The sequence below is a fragment of the Mus caroli genome, chromosome 6 (assembly GCF_900094665.2).
Source record: "Mus caroli chromosome 6, CAROLI_EIJ_v1.1, whole genome shotgun sequence".
NCBI lineage: Eukaryota > Metazoa > Chordata > Mammalia > Rodentia > Muridae > Mus > Mus caroli.
The window spans coordinates 28729609-28755919 of record NC_034575.1 but is presented as its reverse complement, the minus strand read 5'-3'; the positions used below and the strand labels follow the sequence as shown (position 1 = coordinate 28755919).

General features: G+C 43.1%; 1 protein-coding gene across 1 annotated transcript in view; it reads right to left on the bottom strand.

The window, feature by feature from the left end:
• Positions 1-758: 758 nt before the first annotated feature.
• The window catches only part of Exoc4 (exocyst complex component 4), a 702198-nt gene continuing 676645 nt past the window's right edge, over positions 759-26311 (bottom strand). The window contains exon 18 of the mRNA XM_021164590.2: positions 759-2415. Within this exon, the coding sequence (XP_021020249.1) occupies positions 2178-2415 (238 nt within the window). The 3' untranslated portion in view covers positions 759-2177. The remainder of the gene's footprint in view (positions 2416-26311) is intronic.

Here is a 26311-nt window from a genome sequence, read left to right as displayed (position 1 = left end):
CAGCAATACTTCTTAGGGGGAGGTTGTCATGGTAGAATACAGCTCTTGTGGCTGTATGTATGGCTGGGCTGGCTCTCTGTACTTACTCTAGTTCTTTCCAGTAATGATTGTGAATGACACTGAATCCTTCTCACAAAACCTTACCAAAGTAGGGCCCTACCCTGTCCAAACCTGCAATGTCCCGACTGGTGGCAGGTTCTGAGGTGGCTATGCCATCCCTCGTTCCCACTCAGCCAACTACTAAATGTGTCATTGGCTTTGACCATTGGGCGAGTAGATTCCAGTGAATCACCAAAGGCTTGTGCTTGAATGCCTGGACAAAGGACCTGTGACCCTTTTCTGTGTAGAACTGGCGTTTCTGGTCTGTCACTGTTGTGGCAAAGCAGAGATCCACTCTTACACATGCTTGGAACCACCCTGACTACTCGGAACCGGTGGGGAGGAGAGGGAAACACAGACAGTGGCTTCTGGGAGACCGCAGCCATTACAGAGAAATTTGTAAACCAAAGCGGTCCCTCTTGGAAGACACTGGAAGGCTGTCCTGCAGCTTTGGGATGGTTCCCTGCCTCGATGCCCGGCTCTGGCTTCCAGCTCAGCTTTGGCCATGAACTTGTTGGCTTTCAAGTCCAGTTCCTAAATGGTAGACAGAAGGGTGTCCTCTGTCTATATATCTTGCCCAAGCGTAGCAACACTTGGTATGCATTAGGCTCTAGGAAATGTTTGCGGAATAAAGAACATGAGAAAAACAACATAAGATATTTAAGCATCTCAAAACAGTTTTTAATTTTGGTTATTCCCATCCAGTCCAAAGTTGTTAGAAACAAGTGTGAAAATTCCCTCCCTCGGGGTCTGACAGTGATCTTGAATGGCCAGTCCTCTGCCTCTTCTTCCCATGTGTGTTCAAGATGAATCCTTGTTGATAAACTGTTGCTTCCCATGACCTATGAACCTTGAGTATCGAGAGGACTTGGGGGCCTGGAGCACTGCAGGCACCCATATCAGGAAAGGGTAAGTCAGCTGGGTGTGGTGGTGCAGACCTTTAATCCCAAGGGGATCTCTGAGTTCAAGGTCAGGCCAGCCTGGTCTGTAGAGTGAGTTCAGGACAGAAATACTGCCTCGAAAAACCAAAAACCAACAAACAGATAAAAGAGGCTTCAGAGGCAGCTGAGTGGGGAAATGTTTCAGCCAAGCAGACCTGAGCTGCATTGCTTTATAGAAAATATTTGTACTGCTTTAGACCTCCCTCAATTTTTTAGTAGTTTCAATGTTTATTATAATAATTGATTTACTTTTTCATTGTCAAAATTACAATTTACCCTGGATGGTGTGTGAGATGGAAGTTCTCCAATAGTGAGTCACCTTTCTCCCTCCCTACTATTTTTAGCAATAGTTTTATGATGATTTTTTTTTTTTTTTTACTTTGTGTGTATGAGTATTTTTGCCTGCATGTATGTCTGTGCACCACATGCATGCAGTACTATGAGGGCCTCAGGTCAGATGAAGCTGAAGTTACAGAGGGTTATAAGCCTCCTCCGTGTGCGGGTGTTGAGACTTGAACCCTGGTCCTCTGGAAGGACAGTCAGTGCTCTTAACTGGTTTTAATACAGAAGGAATAAAACAAGAAGCTTGTAAAACCAACCAGCAGCCTGTGAACAATCCTGCTAGAGCGTGCAGTCTGTCCCAGGGTTGGGATAAAGCACTGCTATCTCCCAGGCTCACAGAGATCTGTTTTGGGCTGAGAAGCACTTACTTGATTTTGGCAATGGAGACAAAGCAATGTGCATATACTTACTACACTAAACTATAAACTGACAAGGCTAAGACCAGAGAAAGCCCACTGCTTATGCCACAGGCCTAATTTCAGGATGGTCCTAAAACTTAGGTGGCAGTCGGCTTTCCTTCATTCCTTTCTCAGAGTCCAGCAACTTGACATGGCCTCCTTCCTGTCCCACCTTCATCCCTTGAGAATAGACTAACGTGGTTGTTAAGCAACATTGTGTACTGCAAACTTTCTTAGCGTTCATGTGGAAAAGCAAAACTAAAGAGAAAATAATCCACTGCCTACCCACTAAGCCTCAGTGTAGACGGAGCACAGCCAGCTCAGGCCATGCTGAGCAGCTAGAGCCTGCGGCCGTGCACACTGGGAACCCCACCCACACCCAGTGAGGTGCACCCCATCACACAGTGGTTATTTTCTTGTCCTTGGTGGCTTGCTTGATGGCAGCCTGCTCACAGATGATCTCCTTGAGTCTCTGCAGCCTGGTGTTCTGGGTGGTCTGGTCCCCCACACCAGTCTGGCTTCGGTGCAGCAGGGTCAGGGCATGGATGTACTCTAGCTCTGTGTACTTCACACCCTGGTCCACCACCAGGTTCAGGAGCTCGTCGGCTGTGTTGTACAGCATCTCGTAGTACTGCCTGGGGGAGCAAGTCAGAGCAAGTTCAGTGCTTCCGCCATCGGTACCTGCTTATTCTGTTACTGGCGTGTTAGTATAGCTTACTTGCTTACTGATTACTCGGAAGGCAGGCTCTGTCCCACTCCACTCCTCACTTACACACTACCTTATTGTGGACTCTGGGAAACATGGCTTTCTTCTGGTAATGGGATAATAATGCTGCCTCCTTCTTAAGGTTACTGTAAGTTTTAGTTGATCCACATAAAGCACTTAGAATGTAGTATTTCATAAACATGAACTCTGACAACAGTTATGGCAATAGTAACCCAATGACAGTAATAATGGTATTAGGGCAGCTTATTAGTGTGCCCAGGTGTTCATAAAGGGACAGAAAAGGCATCCTAGAAGTAGGTCATCACCTTCCTTCCAGCTAAAAGCAAGCAGGAGGTGTGGGCAGCAAAGCAACCCTCTACATTTCAGTGGCTCGCTCAGGGACCCCTATTCCTGCACATAGGGTCTTGAGTTTGTTTCTTCTTCATCAGAAATATCTTGGGGAAAACAAAAAACAAAACAAAACAAAAAAAACTCCTCAAAACCTCATATCTTATAGGAGAAGGAAGCCATCTTTGAGTATGGTAATATATTTATTTTCTCTCTCCTCCACTCCATTCATTCATTTGTTCGTTCGTTCATTCATTCATTTATTCATTCACTTTAATCTGTATCGAAGTTCCTCCCTTACATGTCCCATCCCCTATCCCCTTCACCTCTGAGAAGGAGGAGGTCCCCCCTGGGTACCAACCTACCCTGGCACCTCAAGTCACTGTAGGACAAGGCACATCATCTCCCACTGAGGCCAGACAAGGCGGGTAGTTAGGGGAACAAGATCTACAGGCAAGCAACAGAGTCAGGGAGATCCTTGACTCCAATTGTTGGGGCGGGGGGGCACATGAAGACCAGGCTGCACATCTGCTACATATATGTGGAGGTAGGGGCAGGCTAGGTCTAGCCCTTGTATGCTCTTTGGTTGGTGGTTTAGTCTCTGGGAGCCCCCAAGGGTCCAGGTTACTTGTCCATGTTGGTCTTCCTATGGGGTTCCCATCCCCTCTGGGCTCCTCAATCTTTCTCTCAACTCTTCTGCAAGACTTCCTCAACTCCTTCTAATGTTTGGCTGTGGGTCTCTGCATCTGTTTTGGTCAGCTACTGGATGGAGTCTCTCAAAGGACAGTTATGCTAGGCTCCTGTCTGCAAGCATAACAGAGTGGTTCGTGCAGAACTACCTAGGGGTCAGGAGGAACATGGAGTCTGGGAGTCTTACACCCTGGACTATAAATGTCAGAGGTTTCAAGCCAGGGTCTTTGGGAGGAGAGTGACTACTAAACCACTCCCACAGCTAGGATGTTCAGGACCTAGAAGCAGAAGCTACTACAGAGGTGGTAAATGGCTTATGATACTTTTTACTGAGATTAAGCAAAACGAATTGGAGTTCTTTGCATTGTGATATTGATATTTTCATCATTTATCTTAAAAAGCAACACTGAACCCATCAACCCAGATGAAAGTGGATTTCTTTTGAGAAGTCTGATGAATTGTTTCCAGGGAGACAGGTTGGTTTTTCTACAGAGACTGCCATTCCTTGCTGGGAGTAAACAAGACAAAGATGCCTGGAACTCCAGCCCTGGACCTTCTGTGGTGATGAGTGACAGAGGGTGCAGAATTTAAGTACTTAATGTTTCAATATCTTCTGTGCATTGACAGCCTGTATAAACCCTCAAATGACATTCTGAAGGCAACAGGGAGACTAAAGGAGTTCTCAGGAGCCTCAGATGACAGTGCACCAGAATTGCAAAGCCGAGTTATTAAACAAAATTGACAGGTAACTGATGGCATATTTTCTATAGTTAGGGGGCAATTCCCCTATAACCATGATGATACATTAGATCATAAAGAAACATAAATATTTAAAGACAGAATGAAATGCATTTATCTCTGAGAAAGCTACCTTACCCGGTAGCGAGGCCTAATAAATGTGTAGAATGACTGACGTGGGGTGGGAAGGTGCTACAGATGCCCTAAGGAGAAAGAGGGAAAATGCCCCAAACTACGAAAGGAAAATGAGCCTCCATGATAAACACTGACAGATTGAAGTAAAATCACGGAATTCAACAGGAATAAATAATTGATGGGTACACACTGAGACTTCAGGAAAATAAAAGCATGGTTTTTATCATCAAGCATTAAAACAGCGGCCATAGCTTCCAGGGTACCCCAGCTTACAGCAGATGGCATTGTACGTGGCTGCCTGTGTTGCATTAGTGAACACACATGTGCTTTAGATGTTTTCCAGCTTGGGCCTTGTAGAGCGAGTCTCTTTATAAGGACCCCCTAACATTTAAAGGCTGGCTGCTAGCTGTGGACTGAGTAGCCTGTACTGAGGACAAAGGAGTTTGGTTTCATTTTAGAATGTGCTCTATGACCAAGTGTGCGCCTGCCCAGGGTTCCCCTTGCCCTCTGCTGTGAGTCTTTTGGTTGCATTTCCCAAAGTATCATGAGCAGACAGAGTGTCTTAGTGACCATCCTCATTCTGTAATTAAACATTATGACCAAAAGTGACTTGTGGAGGAAGACTTGATTTTAGCATATGGTTCTGGCATGAAGCCACACTACATTTTCAGTGCAAGCAGTCCGGCACATGTGTATATACAAATTGCTTGAACCTTTTGCTTTTAGTGTTAGGATCTTCTGACTTCTCTTTGAAAGCTTTTTGTACATTTTGCACACAAGGGGCAGGAAGAGCTGTAGTTGATACCTACCCCCTCTCAATCTGGCATGCTCAGTTCATGTCTCCACTGTGCCTGAGGTTACTGCAAATGGTGTTAGGTTTCCTGTAGGACAATCGATGGAAGAATGCCCCCCTAAAGCCATCTCTTCCACCCACAGCAATTTTTTCCTGGGCCTACAGCCCCTCATAGCAGGTCTGTGTGCAGGTGACATACAAGAAGGCCCGCTGGGGGCTGGCCTGAATCCATGGGTTCCATGGGTATACCTTTACCATCTACCTTGTTTTACTAGGTGGACTTCAGAGTCCAAGGTTCTAAATGGTTTTTAAATAGGTACCCTGGGTATCTGGGGGCATTAGTGCCAGTACCCCCAGTCCAAAATCCTTATAACATAGTATTACATAAAACTTATATAGTTCTCCTTTACATTTTAATCTTTTATTTTTTGAGACAGGCCTTCACTATGTAGCTCTCTCTGGCAGGCCTGGAACTCACTCTGTAAACCAGACTGGCCTTGAATTTACAGAGATCTGCCAGCTTCTGCCTCCCAAGAGCTGGGAATAAGGGCGTGTGCCACCATGCCTGGCTCTTCCATATATTTGAAAATCCTGTCTAGATTATGTAAAATATTCAGCACCATTCGAACACACTGTGTTGTGGGAATAATGATAATAACAAAGTCTGCACATATTTTTTTTTCCTGAATTCTTTGGCTCTTTGGTTAGCTAACACCATAGAAGGCAGAATCTATGGTAAGAATCTGTGCCTAGATATGGCTAATGTACGAAGCTATGAGCTCCTGCTGTGTTTTGGGACTGTATTTGCTGTAGTAATATTTAACAATATTAACTTGTAGATTCATCTGTATATTCAACCGTCTGAGATAGGTATCAAAATTCACACTGTACACAGAAGCAGCTCAGCTGTAGAACATGAGTGACTTGCCTTGGTTCTCAAACTAAAGGATTTCAAGACCTAAATGTCTTCCAAAGTCCAGGTAATAGAGGATGAAAGTGTAAAAGGCAAAGGTACTAACTGCAAATACTGTCTGGGTCCATTTGGCTGTGCTTTAGTGTAACTGAACAGAATTCTCAGACTAACTCACCCCAGCTCCATCTTCTGCTAAAGTGACAGCCTGCCCTGTGGTAGTTCACACTTTGTTTAGACAAACCTCACAGTTATGGCTGAATAGCTCCCCGTGGACCTGAAATTTAGGGCTCCAAACTTAAAGTTCAGCGCCTAACTTTTCCATTTTGTTACCTACTTTACTTTTCCCTGTCTGTCTGTCCAAGGTGGTAACGGATGAGGTAAGCGTTCTTTTTGAAAGTTGGTTGCCTCTCTGATTTATTACTTCCTTGAGGAGGGGGATAATCATGTGTTCTCTGTGTGGTGCTTTAGGAAGGGGAATTCTCACACACTGTTGGTGGGAATGGGAATTAGTACAGCCATTATAGAAGACAGTAGATATAGAGTAGATGTAGAGAGTCGAGACACACAGAACTCTCATATGACACAGCAGTCCCACTCCGGACTTCATATCCAAAGGGAAAAAGGTCATTAGGTCAAATAGATACTTGCACTTTCTTCTTTATTGCAGGAGTGTTCACAATAGCCAAGATATGGAATTAATTACAGTGCTTATCGCTGAAGGTCTGAAGAAGGAAACTATGGTGTGTGTACCTAACAGGCTGTTACACAGGAAGAATGGGGTCCTGATATGGAAAACTGACCTGAATCTAACAGTATTTGAGATGGCTCACTAGGTAGAAAGGTGCTTGCTTCCAACCATAGGGACTAGAGTTGAATTCCTGGAACTTATGTGGTAGAAAGAAAGAACTGGCTTTGACCACCACATGCTCACTGTGGCTATGTGTGTGCCTGCAGGTTGGATACTGCTTTTCTAAATATTTAGAATCAGAAATGTTTTGCTTCAGTTGATTTCATTTTGGGACGATATACGCATATAGTGAGATAGCTTGGCAACTGGACTTACGTCTAAATTAATGTTTCCTACACACCTGCTATGTGTGGCTTGGCCTGAGGTCTCTCCAAAAGTCCTTTGGTAAGAAGGCTTTGTCCTCAAGATGGCAGCACTGGGAGTGGTGGGCTCTTGTGTCAGGTTCTTGGGTCCCTGGGGGTGCAGCCCTCTGAAAGGGACTGCTGTTCTAGAAAGAGAGGCTACCATCATGATCTGGGGTAGCCCTTACCATTGATGAAAGTATGCAGGCACAGTGTATTTGAACTTGTAAAATGAAGCTCTTGTCCTCAAGAGTAATGTGCCTCAAGTATTTCATTATGGTAACAAACAGCTGGCTCTTACAACCCCTTATGCGGAAGGAAAGTTTGTGCAGTTTGACTGCAAGTCCTTGTATGGAGTCAGAGGAGGCATTTTCCACTTGTGGCATCGGGCTAGCACACACAAGATTTGGGAGGTTAGAACATTTTAGGTTTCAGATTTCAGATTAGGGTGGTTTAACCTACACCTGGATACTTCAAGCACTTTAATGAAGACCCAGTAGAAAAGGGCAACTACATGATCAGGTGAAACACTCAATTCTTGTCTTCTCCACCTCCTTAATGGTACATACAATAATAAACATGGAAATGGGAAGAAAGAGGAGAAAGGAACTGATTACGCCATAAACCAGTTAACCATCCCGTATATACCTGAGTTAACCATCCATCCCGTATATACTTGAGGGGCACCTACAGAGGGGAGACTCAGCTAAGGAAGGAGACAGCTAAGTCAGGATTCTGCATGTCTTGCATGCCATCGTAACTGGCCTTGTGCCTTTTGACAAATGCTGTCATTTCCCTGGTTGCTGGCTTCCTGTGATGGCCAGAGGGGTTCTACTAGAGGTGCTCTTTAGGCGCGGGGGTAGCTTTGGAGTTTTACCCTGGTACCAAGTCCCCTGACTGGTCCTTTCACATCATGGAGCTGCCATCGGGCTCGCTGATGCTAACTGTTGCCAAGCAATGTCAGGCAAGCGCGTTAGCAATTGATCTGCAGACACTATGAACAAGTATAATCTTAGCCCAGATACTTTCCAGACTGATAATAAAGCAGACGATAATCCTGTGTATCAGAGAATAAATTGGTGTATTAAAATATAATAAAATTGTCCTTCTTTGTCTTCTCCTTCAAAGAGCTTAGAGTTTATTACAAACATGATTGAAAATTTTAATTTGAAATGCAGCAAAGTTCTTTGCCTTTCAGGAATGAGAAAAGGCAGGAGAGACGCTAGCTAAGTTCCAGGCAGCCGATGGCAGGTTCAGATGAGCATTTTACGTTGGGATGGGTTTTAATACTTTTAGCAGATTACACTGGTTTCTGTCCTGGGCAGGCTGCTGCAGAATGGATTTTAGAAAAGATTTTGCCCATATTCTCCCCACTGATGACACAGATAATCATTCCATAGGTAGGCATGGTGTGGAATTTTGTGTTTTCAAGGCTTGCTTTGTCTTTTTGGTGGCTCAGTTACTTACCTTTCTTTCTTTCTTTCTTTCTTTCTTTCTTTCTTTCTTTCTTTCTTTCTTTCTTTCTTTCTTTCTTTTTTTTCCACCACATTCATCAATGTTGAAATGACTGAGGATTTAGCTCAGGGGTAGAGCACTTCCTGAAATGTGAGGCCTGAAGCCAGATCCCAAGGCACCCCAAAGTTGGGGGAGGAGGGCAGACAAGCAGTTACTTATCATCCTTATTCTGGAATGAGCACACTTTCACAATTCTGGGGTGTCGCTCCTGGAGACTTCAAAAGCCAAGCCAGCTGTGCTCCCCCCCAACCCCAGGATTGTATCTCTCTCCACACTTCTGCTGGGCAGCTGTAGCCAGAGTCTGGCTTCATTTCCCTTCAGAAAGTGCAGTTGCTTAAAACAAAGGAATTCCACTGATGCCAGTCCATCAGTCCTAACAGGGATGATTCCATCCCTGTCGCTGCTGAGATAACGCAGCGTACCTGTTACGGTCACTGAGAGTGGAGAGAATATCTCCCCATGCTCTTGGTAACTCTGTCCTCATTCCACTTTTGGAATACATTCTAAATTTAAAAATATCTAAGGTTGAAATTCCCACTCCAACAATTAAGGATTTATATGTCACTCTCTACTATATCAGATAATTTTTAAAATTAAGGTTTCTACAAGAGGACTAGAGGCCAATTTGTATTTTACATTCAGTACAATTAAAACTGTGTCTCTTTGGTCTAGTCCTGCCTTTGGTCGGAGCCTGTTTATATGAATAATTATTTACTACATTACAAAGTCAGCTCAAGTCCTTCTCCCATTCTGAAGGTTTTAATAAATATTGATCAGGACCATTTTTTGTTTGCACTTGCCAAAGCAATTCTGATGGATTCATCATCTGATGTTATCAAATAATGAAATATGAAAGAGTGAATAGAATTACCCTCTTGTTCTGTGATTTTTTATTTAGGCCTTCATTTTACTTTCATAATTGTGTTTGTCTCACACTTCTGTAAATGTTCTTTTGATTACCAAAAGGTGAGTCTGGGTTAAGAAGAGCTATTCGGTGCTGAATAGCAGTTTAGAGTCTTTTCAATTAAAATAGTTTATTGGATAGCACTTTGGAGAGTTTTCAATTTTAAAAAATAATTTATCTGATATCACAGGGTGAAAAAAGGCACATCGTATATTGCCCTCCGGCAGTAACAAAGCCTCAGATTGTTTACTAATTAGTAAGAAAATCTTAAATTATATATTATCTATATTTCACAGACTAGAAATCTGGAGGCAAGTGCTGGTGTAAGCTGAAAAATAATTCAGGCCCTGTGGCCCTTTCATCTTTAAGTAAAGGAAACAATAACTTTTCAATAGATAATGCCAAGTGCTGCTTCAAAGGGAGACTTGACCTTGTTAACAATGCTGAGCCATCCAGGAATACCACCGGTGACAACTCTGTGTGGAAGGCATGCTCCTTAGCCTCAAGGGGTTCTCGTATTTGCTCTTTAGAAATAACATCTCGTCTAGGCCTAGGTCAAAGGTGTCCATGGCAGAAGTCAAATGTTTATTTATTTATTTATTTATTTTGTTTTTTGAGATAGGGTCAAATGTTTAAATTTAAAGCCAAGCCAAGCCAGGATTTCTGTCTCCCCATTGGTCCAGGCCATTCTTCGTGTATTGACACTTAGGGAATGATAGAAGAGTAAGGGGGCCATGAACATAAGACAAAAACCAGGGCTTGGTGCTAAGAATGGCTAGTGTTGAGGATGGGATGAAAGAGTGAATGGGTTAACAAGGCATGGGTTCTGCACCTACCCACCCATCTGTCCATCCACTGACTTCTCTACTGTGGTGCTGGGAACTGAACCTAGAGCCTCACATGCATTCTGGGCAAGGACTGCACTGCTGGGCCGTGGATACCAACCTTGGCTTTTGCATTAATAATGTGAAGATTCTGTCTACCTGGAAATGTTTCAGAACAAAGATCTGTGGAATTGCATGGAATCGCTTGGCTTTGCTCCGAAACCACTCATTAGGACTTTGTGCTGAAGAGACCGAGGTGATGGCTTGATTATAGCAGCTGACAGTTATGGCAATTCCATTCCTCTACACAACTGTGGAGGCAGTCCGGTGAGGGTGAGGAGGTGGTTTATGGAAACCCATTCTCTCTCTGCTCCCCAGGCAGCATTTGTTGGACTCTCACGTGACACTCGCTCAGCCTTTTCTTCCTATTTTGAGATCTCAACACTTGTCAATATTGTTAGGGGACTTCTCCACTTAGTACGAACAAAGACCATATATTTCATGATTAAAAAGTAAAAGGCTGGCAGCTGGGTCTGATGGCACACACCTGTAATCGCCTGCTTTCGAGGTAGAAGCAGGAAGATCAGTAGTTCTGACATTCATGAGTCTATCTAAAACACACATGCACACACACACACACACACACACACACAGAGAGAGAGAGAGAGAGAGAGAGAGAGAGAGAGAGAGAGATGCTAGAGGAGACCCAGCTCCCTCTGAAATCCAGGATTATTTGAGAAGTGTAAGCATATGCAAGTCACCAGGTCCCAATAGCAAACACTTGAGGGTGTATTAACTAAATGCTTAGGTTATTTATGAAGGAGAGAAAACCTAAATAAACCAAAGCTACAAAATGGGCCACCTGAGATTCAAGGACATGTGACTCAGGATGGATGTCAATTAGGAAAGTAATGGAGTAAAGAGAACGGAGCTAATGGAAGTGTGTACAGTATCCAGCAGGGCTTAATTAAAGACTCAGGACTCTGACATACGTGATGGATAGCTGTGGGAACTGTGAATTTGGTGGGTGAAAAGACCACTGTGACTGATACATATTTGGCTGTCAGCAAACTGTTTGATATACTAAGTCTAAAAGTTGTAGCTAGCAAAATGCATTTATTCTGAATGGCTCCCCCTGACAGGACACAGGCAGAAAGCCCAACAAAGGGTAATGCTAAATGCAAGACAACAACCTCAGAGAAGGAAGCATCTATCGAATACTAAGGACACTGGCTTTACAACTGATCTCACTTAATGCCTTAATTAGTGTGCAGCAAGATAAGGGAGCAGTGGAAAGGGCAAATGTTAGTAAATTGGGAAGGGCTGTGAACAGCAATAAAGAAGGAGAAATAACATAATGGTCTCTAGAGAATTTAGAACGAATCATTACAAAAGGAAGTCCATCTTAGAAAGGCCCACATGGCCATGGCAGGAGGACTTTTAACCTCCCGCGCTCAAAGGTTGGGAGGAAGTGAGAGCAGCCCTGGAAACCTGTCTGGCCATGGCTGGTGGGGAGGCAGGGCTATAAACACAAGGATTCATTTTAGGGCAAAGAAGCAATGGCAATCTTTCCTTTGATGCACTTCATAGCTCTATTTCATTTTGTACCACAGCCAAGTAAAAAAAGCTCAGAAAGGAACATCAAATGGGAGCAAAGGGACAAAGGGTTGGGGAATCAATTAAAAGAGATTTAGTTCAGTTTCTGTTCAAATGTCAGCCTATGACTAAGCTAGGTCTCCTCTCTCGGGCCTCGTTCTCACCAACAGATATGTCAGTACACATCTTCACATCTTTTGGTGTATACATACAGAGAACTAGTAGCCTGGGTTTGTCTGACGTTGGACAGATACTGTGGGAACAGTTGTTAGTCTTTCGGATACTACTATTCTTCTTCTCAGGAGAGAACTAGTAACATGGACTGAGATGGTTAAGATCCCAAGCTGCACCATCAGGTTGTACAAGCATTTATATAGAAATATGAATACAGGATCCTCCAGCATTCCCCACTGGAGTACAAAGGAGGTTATAGAGAGGGTAGGAGGGGAAAAGAAGCTAGCCAGGAAGCTGGTGCCAGATGTGAGAGACCTGAGGGGCGTATAAAGAACAGTCCTAGAGAGGGGGAAGGGATGTGAGGAGACACATTTAAAGACTGAGTATCTTTTAGCTTGTCTACATTATTAAAATAGTTATGATCTACTAGTATCAGAACTTAATAAAAGAAGAGATTTCAGCATTCCTAAACAGAAAAGAAAAAGAATATCTTGCCACAAAAGGCTAAATACTTCCCCTTATGAGAAACTCACAAATTCACTACTTATCATTAGTTTCCTGACTTCTGTGGACACTGTCTAACTTCAGGTTACAACGCCCAGGTGGTTTGAGGCCAAGCCTGTGTAGTGATGATGGAGAATCTCAAGACAGAAGATTTTAGAAAGAAGTCAACCTGTCTCAGAGGCCTCTTCGGCTACAGCAAGGGTGGGACTCCTAAGAGAAAGCCTCAGACAGTTGATGACAGTTTCTCTCTGTCAATCAGACCATATCAACCTTCTGGAAGCTTCCTCACAGCTTTAAGTCCTTAAACTTAGAGCTCAACAAAATCAATCTCCAAGAAAGAGAAGGGTACTGGTACCTCAGCAGAGACTACTGTCATTAATATCCTTCATTACTGGGAACAATACATGCTTGACATGTCAGGACACAGTAAGCTGGTAGTAAGAACACAGGAGACAGAAGACTATCTTTTCTCATAGGTCCCTTCTATCCACCATCTCAACTGATCTTGCTAAAATGTGTGTGAGGGACAGTTGTCATTCACAGAGCATAAATGAGGTATTCTCTCTGACAACCATGTAAGGAAGCTTTAACCTGTACTTGGTGGACGTGGTGACTAGAGTGAAAAATGTCCCTCAGAGGCTCATGTATTTAAATTTCTCGTTCCCGGCTGTCGGTTGCTGTTGGGGGAGGTTAAGGGACTTTTAGGAAGTAGGGTATAGCTGGAGGATGTTCAGTGCTTGGCATGGGCTCTGAGAGTTTGAAGCCTTGTCCCACTTCCACTTTACTCCCTCTGCTCCTGGTGTGCTGCTGAATGGGATCAGTCTGCCACACTGTCCCTGGCATTATGGATGCTAAGCCCCTGGAACTGAAAGCCAGAATAAACACTTTCTTCCCTAAGTTGCTCTTGGTCACGGTATTTTTTTTATCAGAGCAGCAAAAAGTAACTGATACAGTGAATAAGTAATGGGACAGAGGTTAAAGTTCCAGTTAGCCAGAATCCAAAGTCTCCTGCACTGGCTAGTTTTATGTCAACTTGACACAAGCTAGTCATCAGTGAGGAAGGAGCCTCAGTTGAGAAAATGCCTCCCTAAGATTCAAGGTGTTTTCCTAATTAGTCAACGTGGGTGGTGTCATCCCTTGGGCTGGTGGTCCTGGGTTCTATAAGAAAGCAGGCTGAGCAAGCCATGAGGAGCAAGCCAGCAAGCAGCACTGCTTCATGGCCTGCTTGAGTTCCTGTCCTGACTTCCTTTAACGATAAATAATGTGGAAACATAAGCCAAATAATCCCCTTTCTCTCTAAGTTTCTGTGCTCATGGTGTTTTATTACAGCAATAGGAACTCTAACTCAGACACCTCCAGAGTTTCTGCTGAAGCTCTGGAAACTGAGGAAGCATTTCACAGCAAAGGTGGATGCTGGAGTTTTGGTGTAGAATTGGGAAATTTGAACCTGGATACAGTGTCTGGAGGGAAACAAAATATAGCACATAAGATTAACTAAAGGAAAATACATTTTAGGAGTCCTGGGTGGGCTGGGCTGTAACTCTTTGAGGAGTAGAATGACGATTTTTTTTAAAAGGCCTTTTTTTTTTAACAAAAAGACTAATACCAGGATTTTTCATAGACTCTCTTAAGTCTATATATAAAAGGGCCTTTGAAGATAGAACGTCTATATAGCATTTGCCCTCCTTCTATAGAAAGAGGCCAAATGTGAGGAAGTGTGAACAATCTGTATGCCTCTGTTTACCTGGTTAATGCTAGCCCTAGGATATACCCAGTATTTTTTTTTTCAAAGACTAAAAATAATTTAAAAATTAAACCTTAGTTTAAGAAATGACTTACTACTAGTGAAGAGCAATCAAGGCATGGAGTTTCATACAAGAAATAACATTTTTATTGGAGTTAAAAACTTACATGGTAGCAAGAGGTGAGGAGGCTTTAGAGAGGCCAGCACAGGGTTACAATGCTGTCTGCCTAGGTTCCCCTCTAGTGCTGGCACACATGATCCAGGAGGGAAGTTGATGGTTATCCTGCCTACCACAATATGATGTGAAGGGATCTCTGGTGTCTGGAAGGAAAGTGGGGGGCAAAAGCAAGGAGGCAACACCAAGGCTGGGCAGCTGCTCAGAGAATCAGAAAGGATGTAAGCCTGTGTGTGGAGAGCTGGGTGCAGCTTTATCTCCCCTGGGCACCAATGGCAATGAAAGGAGGGAACCCAGGGGCAAGGCCAGGACGGGCTTGCTGTGGGGCAGGCAGCAGGGCTTGACTGCTATGCCCTGTATGTGGATGCACACAGAACAAACAAAAGAGCACTGAGCAAAACAGAAATGCCTGGTTTGGGATGCCTAGGAAGGGCCAAAAAGAAGGCTTCTTGGGGTGATTTGGTGTTCAGTACTTTTATCCTGATGATGCTCACCAGGAGACATTCACATCCCAAGATATAATCAAGCTGTGTACTTCAGATGTGTGGGTTCTACTCATGTATGTTATATTACCATAAAAACACAGTACCAGGGACCTGGCTTAGTGGCAGAGCACCTGCTTAACATACTGGAGGCCAAGGGTTCACTCTTTAGCACCAGACAGCAACAACCAACCAAACAGACAAACTCCTCAACAACAAAAAACACAATTCAAAGCGTGGTTGAACACGCCTCTAATCTTAGCACATGGAAGCATTAGGAGCTGAAGGTCATCCTTGGCTACATTGCAAGTTCAAGGCCAACCTGGGTTATATCAGAAGGGCTTGCCTCAACGCCCCCCTCCCCCAAAACCCCACAATCAACCAAACACAAACACAAAAACAAACACAGGGCTTGGGGCATCACTCAGGTTAGAGTGCTTGCCTAGCACACTCGGCAGCCATCTATCTCCAAGTCTGCAAAATCTAAAATAAGAACAAAACCCACATTAGTCTCTTACTCCCTATGCTCTACCCCCTCAAATAAACAACAACAGAAAACAGAAAGAAAAGAGAAAGGTCAGGGGTTGGGGTGGGTCCCTGGATACATATTTTAACTGTCAGTTTCATACTGTAACTTTAAGAAATGCTAATGTTTTGAACTTTGAAAGTGCAATGCTAATTGAAAGAAGCTAGCTGTAAAAGACTACTTATTGCATAATTCCATTTATATGATATGTCCAGAGGAGACAGAAAGTAATTAGTGGTTGCCAGGGGTAGGGCTTGCAGAGGAATGAGGAGTGATTGCTAATGGATACAAGGTTTCTTTGTGGGGCAATGAAAATATTCTAAAATTAGCCAGTGATGATGGTTGTACAACTCTAGCTACACTAAAAACCAGTGAATTGCACACTTTAAAAGGGTTAATATTTATGGCATGTAAATTATTACTCAATAAAGCTATTACAAAAATGCAAATTTTATGAACTACAACCCTGACTTAAGTACACAGAAGACATTAGTCCACAGCCAATACTGCTGCGAGCATTTACCCATTAATCAGGACATTGGCTGCAGTTCAGAGCTTCCCTTTGGTAATTGCAGCTAAGATCTCCCAAACTGACAGATGTGGAAACACTTTTACTAAGTGCCCCTGAAATGCACGAAAGCCATTTCTCAGGACATCACACGTCCATAGGTTAAGTAACTGGTACCCTTTTGCACTGTTCTCAAGAAATACTGTTCTCAAGAAAACTTTATCGTAACAAATAATGGCTCACCCTTATTAGAAAAATGGGTGTGAATTGTGACAGTTCTCCATGTATAATTACAGAGTAATAGAAACATAATTGAGCCAAAGATTCACTAATGATTGTGTTAATGTTCATTATTAAGAAGGACATTAATTAAGGGGAGCAATTAGCATCTGACAGTTACTCCTGAGGTACTCTTTGCAGGCACACCTGACTTAGCAAAAGCTCATGTGGGCCAGCTACCTGCCTAAGGTCACCTGGTAAAAATGAGCACCGAGACTGCATCTTCTCTTTCACGACTGAATTTTGATAACAAAACAACATGCTAGCCCGACTACATAGAACATTCTACCTAAACTATTTGAGCTGGCTTACGAGGAACGGAAATCAAAAGAAAGGAGACAAAATCCTCACTTATAGCCAGGACTAACCGAGTCTTTATAGTTGCTTTGAGGCTATAGTAGGAGGAAGATGGAGGACAGGGCTCCTGAGGTCTCAGAGGTTATAGATTTAAAAAGTTAAAATGGTGTGTGCCTACATCTTTGTCTGTATGTATGCACTATGGACATGCCAGTGCTTGCAGAGGCCAAAAGAGGGCCCAGAACTGCCTGGAACTGAAATTATAGGTGGTTGTGAGCAGCTTGATGTGACAGGAAACTGAACCCAGGCCCCTGCAAGAGCAGTATGTGCTCTTAACTGCGGTATCCTCTCCAGTACTAAGGATACGGATTTTTAAAGAAAATAACTGCTGATCCCTAAAAGGAAAAGAAGTCAGAACCAAAGGTCAGAGCTGGGACTGTTTGTCTAATTTCCTTTATGCTTGCAGCCTTTATAGCCACAGTCTCAATTTGTAATGCTTTAAGAAAATATACAGAATGTTATCAGACGCTGTCGCCATCCATTGTGTAGTAGACTACATGTCATAGTCAATGACAGGAAGTATGTCACCTCTTTGTTATCTCTCTGTCAAACACACGTTGCTCACATGACCTCTATGTCAGAGAGGAAAGTTACAAGGAAAGAAGGTGGAGAGGAGGTCTCCAGAGCAAACACTCTTTTTAGCCTCTTTTCCACCCTGCTCCATCCTGTGGCAGGATGGGTTATTTAAAGTTTATCCATGGGTCAGAAATAGGATTCGACCTACTCTGCCTAGACTTCAAGTTGCTGGTTCCATGATGAGACCAGGCGCCATCGTTAGATCAGTATTTCACATCATCACTACAGGAGTCACCGAGAGGAGTGTGGGAAGGACACAACAAAAAAAACCTCTGCCTGTCCCTTTCAGTGACACAGCTCTGGCCTGTTTCCCAAATGCAACGCTCCCACTTCCTTCTCAACAAAAATGAAATTCCTACCTGGAGGAGAAGACCACTCAAGACCACAGCACCACTCACTACAGCTTTTAAAAGTTTTAAGTCAAAGAACACCAAAATGGAAGGTGATGCTGGGTGACACCCTACATCTCTTATGGGTCAGCAGCAGACAATTACACCTTGGATGTTTTAAAGTAAGTGTGTGAACGTACCCTCACTTCACACTGACGCTTCTGTTAGAAGCCTGCTTTCCTGGTGCTCACTTGTAATGTTTTTCAGAGAGAAACATTTCAGATGTGATGAAACAAACATTAGTTTGTGACCCAAATGTTTCTACAGAGCACATCTCAGGCTGGGTGTGTGTGAATGTTTGTAAACCATTTGGGCAGAAAAACTGTGTGTGTGTGTGTGGGGGGGCATGTGTTCAGAAACAGTCACTTGAGGGGAAAAACTCTCAGCAAGTGTAGCCAGGATGTCCTTAAGATCATGTCTGTCTGTTCTTTCACATTCCGTGTGGCAGTACAGACACTGGGGCATTCCCATGGTGTCTCTTCCAGTCCTTGTTTTACTACTAATTGGGAATTGTGATCTCGCTGTTCAATCCCATCGTACCTCAGTTTCCATTTATGGAAAACTAACTGAATTAGGCTACAACTGATGGCATCTCAAAACTGCTGTAAGCCATAGGAGGGGAGGAGAAGGAAGAAGGGACAACATTATTAATAGTATTTCCATGTTCCAGGAAGTGCAATTTATGCAGAGGGAGCGGGAGAGATGAGGCCCTGGGTCACACAGCTCATCAGCATGAGGTTGGACTTTATTTAAATCTGCATCCTGAACCCGAAGCCTGTACCCTTCCATTACACCACACTGGTTCACAGCAATTTATCTGCTTCCCTGCATTCCTCAGGGCCTCTGTACTAAATGACAGTGTGCAGGTTGCAGGCAGCCCCCATTTGTTATTTATTCTTTTACTTTATTTTTCTAGGATGCATTGTGTCACTCAGTTGGTACAGGAACGTGCGTGTGTGTGTGTGTGTGTGTGTGTGCACGCACACAGCTTTGACAAGAATACAGAGCACAGAGTGTGCTGGGAAATGTGGGTGAGGCAGCTTTATTTCAGTGTCTATTCAATTGGATGTAATGGCAGCTTCATTGTAATAAAAAGCTTTATTATGCTTTGTAATGAAGACACAAAGCACTTAGTGGAAATCACAGTCTTTTAAACTAATCTGCTTTCGACTCTATTGCAGAGATGCAGATACAGGGGAATTCAAAAGTGGTTTCTACAACATGACTCACCCAGAATAGCAGAATCAATAAGTGGGCATGCAAGATTTGCCAGGGTTTCTCATCTCGTTTCCAGGATTGGGCTGGGTGCTTACCTATTCTCCTTCCCTAGCGTGTTTGAGGCAGGTGCACTCTGATCTTTCTGTTTTAGTCTCTTTGTGAGTACTTCTCAGTAAATACCACCATAGACTCTGTGATCACAATGTGTTGCCCTATTCTGTCTATTAGTATATGTATACACACTTGTGTGCGCATATGCACTCTCAAACACACATGCTCATGCATGCCCACAGATTGCTGCCTCAAGGCAGCAAGGGGGATGAGGATTTTTAAAGCCTTTAAATAAAGACTGTAGCTGTTGTTGGACTATACACAGATACAGAGTAATTAAAAAGCTCTTCAAAGAATAGAATAAGTCCATTAAATCCAGTTAAATAATTTTTCAGAAATACCACCAGAGATACTTCTTGCTGTTTCCTCCCCTCACAATGACTAGAGGAGGAATATCTCATTTTCCAAATGGAACTTTATGGAGTTTTCAATAAGTCCCCTCAGCACTTATCTAAATCTTTAATTAGTTCTATAATATACTGATGATATCAAGCCTAATTAAATTTATATAGATAAGGCGCAATGAAATTCTACCAAGTGAGCTGGAAAGCATATATTAAACAGTAAATTTAATGGTTCAAGCTGATAACTACAATTTTATATCAAAAAATTAAATTCAATTTACATGTTATATTCAAATTGATTTTGAGTGTGCAAATTATTGGAAAAAAATCTCTGAAATATATCAGTAAAATTGCTAATCTAGCCTACTTAAATATCAGTTATTAATGCCTGCATTTGCAAATAAGCCACACGCATTTGCATTTTTACTGAGTATAATAAAAAATTATCTAAACCTTATGCTATTTTGTTAAAAATATTCAGTAAATTTTTTTTCTTTTTGACTCATGCATAAATTAAAGAGTTGGAAAATGACCACTGGGTCTAAAGAAGAGTCAGCAATTCAACACACAGCAAATAAAGATGACATATATCTTTGCCAACTAAAGCAGTTTATATTGTCCTTCATGGACAATCACAATGGCAAAATTCTCTCTTAGGACCAACTAGAGTAAAACCATCCACAAACATCTGATGACATAATCACAGGCAGAGGTAGACATATGCAAAGTGGGTATCATTCACTGTCAGGATGGGGAGGGGAAAGAAAACAGGTGCGTCTGCTTTCACAGAGGGTAATGGTACACAGCTCATTCCGTTGCCTTTAACAGGTCAGCAAAGAGTAGGCCTCCTGCAGTCTATGGCAAATAACTGCTCATTTCAAGAGCCAACCATATGGACCATGTAATTTTATCAATAATGGTATGATGCTTAGTCAGTTCCATATTGAATTGGCTGCATCTTAAAAGTACTAGCCTTACACATGGCTCATATCTTTTTCTTGGTTGACATATACAAACATTGACAATAATATGATTATAAGTACATTTCATTGCACTCAGAATCACTACCCTTTAGTAATAATGTGTGCGCTGATGACTTTGCCTTTGTTATTAGAACTTTCCCCAAGACATATATTTGTCATTGTAGATTCTAACTTATCTTTCAAATGATGATTGCTTTATTAAATACCTACCATAGGCCATACGGAAGCATTATATGGGAGATGCAAGTAATATGTTAATGACCTCAGAGAACAGAAAAATGAACTGGTCAACCATTTCATGGGAGAGTAAGGACTTTCAGATGTATTGGAGGATAGAAATTTAAGAATAAGTCATTCAACCAGGTAGAACAAAGGATGGAGGATGGACCATAAGTCACAGGAACAGGAGAGTCCAGGGCAGATATGAGAGAAGCCATCTGGTTAAGTGCAAAAAATATGGGCTAGTTACAGTATAAACATGTTACTCTAAGAACTGAGCCAAAAAGTTAGTTGAAGAGATGTGGGTATAATTATCCCAACTCATTCATAGGATGGCTGAGGGGAAGAGAATGGAAGTGTGAACCTCAGCTGAAAGATGTTTTACTCTGGATATGACGGAGCAGTGGAGGCATGGACAGTAACAGGACAGACATGAGAACTGCTTAGAGGAAGAGGAAGTGTAAGTCAGAAGACAGTCCATGGAGGTGTTAGTGACTCGTGTCATGTCAGGTGAAATTGAAAGATCAGGTTGCCAGGCTCAGTTCTGGCAGATTTTGAAGCTGCTATTACAGAGATGCAAAATCAGAGTGAATAAACCTTCAGTCTCTTAGTAAGAGCTGAAAACCTGGGTGAGGAGCAGCAAGGACTAAGTAAGGATGATGGAGGAGCAGCAGGAACTGGCAAGACTCCTCTCCTCAAAGCAGGGTACTGGCAAAGTTAGATATGGGGACTTGTTTAAGGAGAGAAGACCTTGGACTCCTTTGTCCTAAACCCTCCAGGGAGTGAGAGCCCTGGGGTTCTGCAGCTCCAGCTCACCTACGCTCCTTCTCGTGGGACAGCCAAGCAAAATGGCATGAAAGGCTGGAGAGGTGAGGTCAGCCAAATGGGGGGCTCTGATGGGGGAGCCCCAAGGCACACTACCAGGCTGGGGAAGGCCGCATTACTTTATCACGCTTGTGGCTACATTCTCTGATCCTAGCTGTTTGATTTCAAAGGTAAGAATGAGAATGAGCAGAGATGGCTGAAGAGAAGGGATTTAGGATCCTAAAGCATCATTTGAAAAATTTCTAAAAGCACAAATATCTTGTCAGAGAAGAAAAAAAATTCACACGTATATAAAGAGACTTTGATCTGCTCACCAGGTGTTTTACAGGCTCCTGAGGGCCTTCCATGCTCTCTAAGGATTGCATGTTTATGTGCGCATGCCTTCACACACTCTTTTCTATACAATGTGCACCATAGTGCATATAAGCTTATAACCCATCTTCCTATCTAACCTTTCTGTGTCTCTGGTTGTGTGTACATTCCTGAGTGCAGGTATGTGTGCAGGGATATACCTGTTTCTGTCTTCTTGACTACAATTATAAGCATGCTCTAACATGGCAGCATTTCTACATAGGCTTTAGGATTGAATTCAGGTCCCTATGCTTGAAAGGTAAGTACTTTATAATCAACTAAATGATCTCCCCAGATCCATCTTCTTGTTCATTACTTAGGCCTTATATTGTATAGTCTAACTTCTATTTCTGATTATGTGGGGTTTTGTCTAGACTAGAAGAAAACATAAGGGTGTAAAAATATAAAGGTGGGCAGTTCTTGCCCAGGAACATAAGGGGCGAACATGAGATACTGGATTTATAGTATACTTGCATGGATCTTCATACATGCCCAATGCTTTGAGCATGCTGGCTGCAATCATCTTGCTTCTCAGTGCCCTCATATGCAGACCCTCTCAAGCCCTAGGAAGACTTTGTTCAGTGAACAATGCACAGGTCATGGAAGAGCTCCTAGTTATGGTGGAGAAGCAGGCACAGATGGGTACCTGAATGCTATGAGGGTCTGTGGGGCATGGAGTACAGCAGAGAAACACAGGGCAGGAAGCAGAGGAAGCCTAGCATAGAGGTGAGTGTGAGCTATGAGACCAGGACCTGGAAAGAGATGTCAGATGAGGAGCTCAGAGAGAATAAAGTTAATGTGCTATCAATGATTTCTCATAGCTATTAACTTATCCACATAACAGGGTGGTACTTTAAGGCAATTTAAAGGATATAAAGCAAACCAGAGAGGCCAATAGCCCACCAATACCTGACTACATACAGGGGTTCTCAGAGAGAAGGAATATAAACAGAGGTTCCCAGAGATTGGTATAGCAGTTGGGGAAATATTTCTATTCTGTAGTGCTTAGCACATCCCAGAACTATTACAAGATTAAAACTTTTATTGTTCTTACTAGCTTTTTCATGCAAGAAGTCCCAGGCTCCAGCCCATCGGACTGCACGTTAAAGTCCCAAGTCTGCCCTGTGGAGGTTCAGCAGTCTGCCTAGTCCACCAATGCAGACAGCCCTCCTGTTCCCGGTGAGCGAATGCCTCTCCCGTCAGCACTGTGACTCCTTAGCTGAGCCTTGGGAGATGGGACCACTGTGTGGTGACAGCAGGCAGGTTAAAGGAGAGCCAATTGCACTGAATCCCACTCCCACCTGGACCTTGTGAAGGCAGACAGAGACTCTTCAGCCCCTTCTTACTTGATGTTCTAGGCACTTTGAGAAGAATTCCCTTGATTCAAATCAGCAGGTGAGTCAGGACACCCTGTACTGTTCTGCTGTGGCACTGTTCAACAGACTGAAGCCAGAGCTTCTCATCTGAACACAGGCAGTGAAGAAACCAGGAAGCTGAGTCTGGGGACCAGGAAAGCTCTGGAGGAGGGATGGGGACAGTCCACTTCTGAATTGTGCCCAAGTGTTGGTGGCAACATTCATAAAGCTGCAGGTACCAGGGCTGCAGCGCTGCTGCTCAGTCTCAGTCTCGGTGGGGTGAGAAAAAGGGCAGAAACCAGCACTAGGCACTCCTCTCAACCAACAGATGTGCTAAATAACTAAGATGCTCTGTACCTCTCTGCCAGGAGAAAATGCTAGAAAAATCAATGATTATTGAGTTATAATCTTATAACATATTTTATCCACCATCTTGCATCTTTTGATCATCTGATTTCTTTTTATAATTCAAAGTGTTTCAGTGAAGACATAAAGCTGCCCTGATCTCCTTCTGGGAGGAAGCCATTCCACTGTAGCATCTTCAGAGGGGCTCTGCAGGGTCCAGCTCAGGGCACACAGTGAGAGCAGCCTGTCCTTTGACTGAGACACATACTCAAAAGCATGGGTATCTTCTCCCTTTGGTCTTTATCCTTGCTGCTTTCATCTCTCTTCTTGTTGCTACATTCATGTTTCAATGAGAGTTAAATTCCGCTGCCTAGCCCCTAATTTGACTTACTTTCTGATAATATCAGTCTTCTATAAAATTACAAAAACTAGGGAGCCAAGGGCTAGTACCCCCCGCACATTACAATAGGAAGGAGACTGGAAAGCGAATCGCCTCCTCCTTGTATATATACTATTTTTTTAAATTTTTCTTTAAAAAAAAAAAAGATTGTATTTTGAGTCTTCTGCCTGCATGTATGTCTATATAGCATGCTTGTGCAGTTCTCACAGTTGCCAGAAGAGGGTGTCATATCCTCTGAAACTGGAGGTACAACCGGGTTAGCCACCATGTGGGTGCTGAGAATTGGAATCTGGGTCCTCTGGAAGACTGCCTAGGTTCTTAAACACGGAGTCATCTCTCCAGCCCACTGTACTGTTTTCTACTGCAGTTTTAAAGCTCAGGATTTGCCTAGAGTATAAACAAAGCACCTCCAAGCCATAGAGAAGGAAAAGAAGTAATAGATGCTTAACAAACTTCTGTTGGTTATGCAGCTACTAGCACATGCAGGGGCCTGGGTTCAAACACCAGGACGGTGTAAACAGCACACAATCTATTCCTGCAGCATCTATATAATATGCAAAAAAATGACAGATTACAGAATAAGATCCTTTAGCATATATGAATTATATACAAATAATTGCTCAAAGGAAAACATCTTTTGGAAGCTCTGAGGATGCTGAGTTGACACATTAACTTGTATTCCAAGGGAGAATTTCTGAGCAGAGACGCTGGCCAGTGGCCTCTTTATTCTGCATTAGTTCTGTAATTGAGTACAAGGATAACACTGACAACATTTTTTTCCCCAATGGATCTGCTGGCTCAAACACTAATCAGCTATGAGAGTGCATGAGATTAATAGACAACATATACAGACCTTACAGTCATGCTGAGGTAGACATCGCTGTTCCCAGGGACCTCCCACCAAATGCAGTCTGCTTCAGACTGCCTTTGAGAAGGCATCTTCCATTTGTGTGAGCAGATGGATTGGGGTGTACATGTGATACAATTTTGACCAGTATGAGCCACAAGATGTCAGCTGAGGAACTGCTAAAAAATGTTTCCTTCTTGGCCAAAATAAAACAGAAAAGGAACCATTCCTCTTGCATGAGATGTGTTTTGGGACACTTGAGTACTCAGTAGCTAACCTCAGACTGAAGAAGGAGCTGCTGGGATGAAGGCAACGTGCCCAGAAGGTGGAAGAGCAGGGAGATGCGTGAGCTTGATTCTTTAATGACATCAGCAGGAGAGTGAATTACCAGACCTCAGGCCAGCCTATCTTGGGGCTGCGAACTGTAGGAGAGGAAATATCTATTTTTGAAATACACGTTTTAGTCAGGTCGGTGGTATATGACAGTACTCAGGCCCTCGAGACTGAGGTAGGCTGAAACATCATCTGGAGAGTGAGGACAACATGGGCAGCACACTGAGCCCAGTTTCAAGTCAGGGTCTCTGCTACATGCAGTGACAGCATCCATATAGGGGCTGGAGTGATGTGGATGATCTAGATTGGATCCCAGCACCTATATGTAGCTTGCCACCATTTGTAATTTCACTCCCAGAGGATCTGATACTTTCTTCTGGCCTCTATGATCTCTCCACACAGTGCACAGACATCCATGCAGGCACATCATGCTCACATACGAGAAAAATAAAGCAGGAGAACAATGAAAAGAAAGCATCCTAACAGAGGAGGAAGATTTGGGTTGGCCATGACATCGAGCTCTTTCCGTATGTCATGGGTTAGTGTGAAGATGCTATTCTTGGACATTTAAATCATTTCACATTTAACTGCCCAGATGTTTTACCAGTCTTACCTGTCCCTGTTTAAGGCGAGGCCACCACTGACACAACCTTCTCCCTTGTTCTCCTGCCCATCCTCTTAGCCTCCTATGATGTTCACTCTTCACTTTCCTCTATCCTTTTTGCTGTGTGAAGGTGAACATTCCACATTGTCGTGGGAGCACAGCAGAGTCTGCTATGCCTTGTGTGCCTGAGGATTCATGAGAAACCAACAGACTAATGTCACCATGTACACAATTACTGGTTAGTGCTGGGAAGGCACAGGGTAAGGCCTTATTTGTTCATGGACAGAAACAATCCCTAAGCCCCTCAAAGGCAATTATTCCAAAAATTTGTTTTACACGAATGATTCATTTTTCCTTTGAACATTTCCAATCCTGTGTTCTTTTTCTTACACTACTTATATTTATCAAATCTTGCTTCCTTTTAGCCCCTTAGTAGCAGTATCTATTTTTGGGTGTCCCCACTACCCCAGACTTTCCCAAGGGAGCTGCATCCTTCTTTCCCAGCTGCAACGGGTTCATCTCTGAGCTGCCTCATGATCAACTGAGTCTCACTGCTATTTTCTTTCTTTCTCTCTCTTTCTTTCTTTCTTTCTTTCTTTCTTTCTTTCTTTCTTTCTTTCTTTCTTTCTTT